This window comes from Tigriopus californicus, chromosome 8, assembly GCF_007210705.1.
Source record: "Tigriopus californicus strain San Diego chromosome 8, Tcal_SD_v2.1, whole genome shotgun sequence".
In the NCBI taxonomy this organism is placed as follows: Eukaryota; Metazoa; Arthropoda; class Copepoda; order Harpacticoida; family Harpacticidae; genus Tigriopus; species Tigriopus californicus.
Window position 1 is genome coordinate 6,754,631 of NC_081447.1, and position 5,759 is coordinate 6,760,389.

At 43.9% G+C, this 5,759-nt stretch overlaps 1 protein-coding gene across 1 annotated transcript in view; it reads right to left on the bottom strand.

The window, feature by feature from the left end:
• Window positions 1-5,759, bottom strand: part of LOC131885499 (solute carrier family 12 member 4-like) — a gene marked incomplete in the record, with an annotated part of 37,855 nt that overhangs the window by 568 nt on the left and 31,528 nt on the right. The window contains 6 exon segments of the mRNA XM_059233564.1: window positions 32-394; window positions 554-696; window positions 837-916; window positions 997-1,113; window positions 2,049-2,123; window positions 4,935-4,979. Of these exon segments, the coding sequence (XP_059089547.1) occupies window positions 303-394; window positions 554-696; window positions 837-916; window positions 997-1,113; window positions 2,049-2,123; window positions 4,935-4,979 (552 nt within the window).

Here is a 5,759-nt window from a genome sequence, read left to right on the forward strand (position 1 = left end):
GGGGGGTGGGAGGGATGAGGAGTAGTGATACGGTGGAAAATCGAGCAATTTTGTTGTCGTGTTTTAGCACCAAAGTTCAGACGACGGATGCTAGACACCGCTTCCCGCACTGTTGTTGTAGTTGTTCGTTGTCCGACTCTTTTTCGTTCTAAATTTGGGTTGGTGGGTTAGGCCATCATGATCCACATCGAGACATTTTGTGTGGGTGGTAGATGTGATGAATACGGCTGTCAGGATGGGTTGAGAACTTTGGACTTGGCCAAGGGTGATGTGTGAATGCTCTTATGTTCCATACATTAAGTCTAAGAGTAGATCGTGATGACTTCGCGTCCGCCACCACGAACCATCATCACGCGTTCAAGGCCTTCCGTGAGCACTTCCAAGAATTCCATATCTGCAAGAAAAAAAATGTGGGTTCTCATGGCCAGCCTCTATAAAACATGTTGCGGTATATAAACAGATGAATCTTCTTGATTCGGAGGAAAATCGAAAGAAATCGTAGAAACGAAGAGGCTTCAAAAAAGAAGGAACCCAACTAGTTGATCACACTTACAGCTGGAATCACGATCCGGGCCAATGGTTTTGGGAGGACTGGGCAGATTCAAAATGACTAGTTTGGCCTCATGGGATTTGCTGACGATGGCTTCATTGAGACGAACAGCCGTGTGCATGCGACGAACATTCGAGTTGTCGTTCCTGGAACAGAAATCAATTAGTATCCTTCTATCATCCGTGCTTGTTCTCGCATAGCTGGCCTAAGGAGGACTAATCTGTCTTTGAAGCGGACGTGTCCTTGAAGCCAGCGACCTAGATTCGACCCTCCGACATCCACTCACCTACTCTTGCCTCCTCCAGGAGGATTGAGCGAATTGCCTGTCTTTTCCTCGGCATCTTTTGATCCTTTGGTGGGAGCGGCCTTTTGAAACAAAGAGAAACCAATTAGTAAGGACTTCCGACCCTCAATGGCGTTTCGTCAAGTAGCACGACTAGTTTTACCTCCTCGTCCTCGTCAGATTTATCTTCGGTGAATTTGACTTTGGAAGCAGGTCGCTCTTCGCCCTCGGTTTCCTCGACAATAGCTTCAGCGCGACTATTTTCCAAAACCGTCTCAACCTGGAACACGTGGAAAAACAGATTAATACAACGATGGTCAATGTGACCCTAAGAATGCATGATGGTCAGAAGCACATTGGCGGCTACACAATTTGTCTACGAAGCTGGTAGCTTTGGTCCAAGAGAGGGCTTTCTTTTGTATGTTAGAGTTAGTACAATAGTAGTTTGTGGCACAACTAGCCAAGGACGGACACGCTAATCATGCATACAATATTAGCGTTTGATTAATTGTATGCCTTCAGAGACATATCTCGACATATTGTGAAAATGTGGTCGATATTAAACGAATTTTTGAAAACATGATTTGGGTTTTATTTGATCGGAACGTGCGTAGTGCCTCGTTCCTAAAATAATGCCCGGTACAAATCTTTCTTCAGTATTTATCTAGTATCAGTAGCTGCAATCTAATTCAAAATGCTAATTAACCCTCATACTACTTCCCTATGTTACATTCCCAAAATATTTACACCATCAGTCAATCATGTATGTACATTTCTAAAGCAAAGGGAGTCGCACTAGTCCTGATTTCAAGCGGAGTCTCATTCGTCATGTCATCATAGGCAAACAAAAGCATGACAGGATCAAAATTTGCAGGATGTGGAAAAACAAGGTGGAATGGAATGGATCACAATCAAGAGCGCAATCGCCAACATGCTGGGGGTTGCTGTGGTGATTTGCTCTTAAACACGGATTAAGATGAAACTCAAACCAATTAAAGCGGTAATGGAAACCGGTGGCAAGACATAACCATGAGTCGAAAGAGTTGCGAATCTCATGTCAGCAAGCAGCAGAACAGAACATCACGTCAAAACATGAGCGAATCCACCGCCTGAATAACATGGATGGATGGATCATCAGTGCAAGGGTTTTAGAGGACGGGACTGGGGACGTTGGAAAAGGGCTCAAAGGGATTCGCAGGTGACACATTTGCTTACATGGCGGTCGACAATTTTCTCCACGTCAAGGTCATTGGTTTTCTTATCGGTTTGAATGATGAGATCATCCACCACCTAGAGAGAATGACCATGAATGTAGATCAAATCCAAGAACTCGATTACGGCTGGATGGGTGGGGGCAGCTCAACTCGAGAGGAATGAGACACTCAATTCATGAAAGGTCAACCAAAAACGAAAGAAACTGTTTGCAAAATCATGGACAAGTTCAAATTGAGAGAGCGTGTCGGATATGGCCATAATTTCTTGGCGGGCAATGACTCTGAGCCTCGTTCTCTTGAGGTCAGGAGCTCCGTCAAAGACAAACAGAAAAGGACAAATCAGTAACCAAGAGCAAACAAGGACACATATGTGACGTCAAGGCCACGTATAGGTGTGTTCCACACATTAGCCAGAGCACGCGGGGATGCAAGAAAATGCATGTTAGCTGGTCAAGTGGGTGTCTATCTGTCTATCTACGTATCTATCTAAAAAATCGAGTCTGTTCGTGTGTGTCAAGTCTCGGGCGAGGCCCGCAGAGGCAACTGACTTTTTACTGTACATTCTCGATACGTCCATTTTATGCTATTGGGACGCGGAAAAAAGGAATGAAGAATATGAGCCACGACCATTCGACCGATGATCAAGGTCATGAATAAAACATGAAGGCCGTTGATGCTGAAGCAAGTGACGGAGAGACGACAGGCACGTAGTCCGTTCATCCAGTACGTCAGTTAGGAATTTGTTAGCTTGTTGGATCAAGGCCGATTCTGAGCCTAAGCGAGAAAGCCAGTGGTCCATTCGAGGATCACGTACTTAAAAGTACAAGCGTATTCCAGTACGCTCATATTCCTAAGATGACTTGCAGATCCAAAGGTGAGAATAGAGTCGAAGCAAGATGATTAAGGGACACTCCGGTAGGTTGGCGAGTGCCCATTCAAGGACTATAATTCATCTGTCAATGGCTGATAACGACATTAATATTCTGGGAGCATCATCATCAATCACACATTCTCAAAAATCCGACCTTTGTACCACCAGGTGCTCTCCGCAGAAGGGCTCTGATGGGCTTTCAAAAGGATAGACTGTTTATGGTAAGTCAAATCAAAAACATCTCTCACTCTTTTTCACAACCCGTTTTCTACAACGGACCGATCCCAATTAATTGCTTAAAGAGGCTTGATTAGTAAGAAATCCGTTCTATCCATCTATCTCTTGGTTAATATTAGAAAACACAACGGAAACGGAGTGGGTCCACAACTGCCGACAATACTGGTTCTTATGCTCGAGATGAGCGAGCGAGCGAGCCAAGTAATTGTAGCCACACAACAGCAAGTTAGTTGAGAGACTCTCTTTGGGAACAATTGTAGCATGTTGTATTCCATCCTCGTGGACAAGTCGCTTTCCTCTCCAATCGAGGACGAACGCTCTGGAACGAGTCTAAATTTTCGTCCAATGACCAATAATTACACTTGACGGGAAGAAATGGCCATTGTCAGATAACTCCCCGACACGTTTGTCAAGTCTCCACTTACTATCGGTTCTCGTTCACTTTTGTGTACGTATGTTCAGAGGTGTCAGAGAAACCTTTGATCTGTTACGGCTCACTCATGGCTGGAGTCTGTGTCCAACTGTGGACGTTGGTTTGAAAGAGGACCTATTGGTAACTTACTCCACAGAAGCCATCGCCGTATTTATATTGACCCGTCTCGAGGGTCCATAAGTTAGTGCAAGATGGATCACCATTGTAACTTGTCCCAGAGAGCCGAGGCAGTATGCTACCATAACCTTGACTTACAGCCAACATTCGGTTGGAAGTGGAACTGGATCGTGTCAGTTCCTTCGTAAAAATGATATCAAGATCCAAGGGAACGAGTGGAATTTTGTCTGTGATTGTGTAAGTACAATATGTTCGCAACTGTATGTGTGGTCCGAGTGTGTTCTAGATAGAGACAAGCAAATCGAATGACCGAGAGAAAGCCGGGGAAATCAATCACATGCTTCAGGAGACACCCATCAACCAAACAATTTTGTGGCCAAAAAAATAACCCTCACTGAATTGAGAGAAATTGAGGGAGAAAAACCGGGAGGCAAGTAGTTATGTCTGTAAAATGTTCCTATTGGTGAGCAGTCAAGTCTTCTGGATTGGGGTTTTCAATTAATCTCAAATCAGAGAATGGTTGAAAAATAATGGATTAACCTCGGAGAACCAGGTCGATGGGAGGTGAGTGGATTTGGTATCTTGGTTTGACGGTGAAGAGGATTAGACGCAATAGTAAGTAATAGAAGGATCAGGAAGGAGACACCAATATCAAACGATAGAGATTATGAGAAAAGGTGGGTGGTTTGGTTATCATCTGGTTTGGGTGCGACTGGGTGACGTTCTGTTCATGTGCGCACTCTAGTAAGCGGAGCGTGGTATGATGAGTGGGATCAAGCTCGAGGAACAGGATTGATGATGACCTCGTCGTAGTGTCATTTGTCCTCGTTTTAATCAGTGCAAGTACTCGTAGAATACAATGTCATCGTCAACACCAAGATCACAAATCATGGAGCAAAGAGAGAGAAAGAGCGAGAGACGTGGAACGAAGGGAAAATACAAAAAGTATCGAGTCCTAGAGGCCGGAAACACAAAAATGGAGCTCTTCAAGCGGGAAATTGTTACGAAGGCGTGTTTGATCTGAGTTGGAAGGAATAACAATAATAATCATGATAGTGATGCCGATGATTGAGATCTTTAAGCGTTTGAGTGACGACAAGAATAAAAACAGGAATGGTGACAACTGCGGTTATTGTGGGGACATACACTCCGGATACAAAAAGCGGACAAACAACGGGCAAAAGAGGATTAAGGTCTAGACGAGAGCAAAGAGACTCTGCTACACCAACCTTAAATTGTTCTTTGGGCTGAGTTGCTAGCGAGAGTCGACGAGTCTGAAAATGACGATCATGAGAAGACAGATGAAGACCAGGAAGACCACACGTACGATTGGGCCCTTGCACGTAAGTCGGCAGTGTAAGTAAGACACCGTGGTCAAAAGTCACATGATGATAAATGACGGGAATACGATATCAACGGACGAGAGACGGTTTACCAAACACATGAACCCGTTTTAAAAGAACTTTAGACCTTTAGTCGTGGTTACTACATCAATTATACTTATTTTGCTTATGCTTTTGGCTCAGGCCGTAAGCACAACAAATGGAACTTGTCGTTGATGGCTGCAACGTTAGACGAGCATCCTTAAGGACTTTTTGTGTATTTAATGCTTTGCCTGGACATTGAAAATGAAAAATATTTCTTCTTTCTGTCATCGATTAAAAAGGGTAAGCGAAATACGACCAGGTTTAAAAATTGAAAAAAGAAAGGAGAACTTTATTTATCACGTGAATTGCATGTCGCCTTACGGTATGGGTGCTTACAATGGATCTAATGCCATCCGCATCTTTAAGTTGCGAAATTATTAACAGGTTGAATTGCTGACACCACAAGATTCGTCCGAAAAGTAAGTGCACTTTTTTCTTTGAAGCTACAACCATCAGGTTCTCGAGTCATGAATCATTACAAGCGAAAAGAAACTCAACTTTGAGTGATTACTATTTTTTCCTGACAGGTGAGTTTCAAGTGATGCATTTTGCTTTGAAATAAGAGAGAGACACAATCCAGATTTAAAGACAGGGATCCAATCGGAGGCCCCCGTCCCCCCTTCCCCC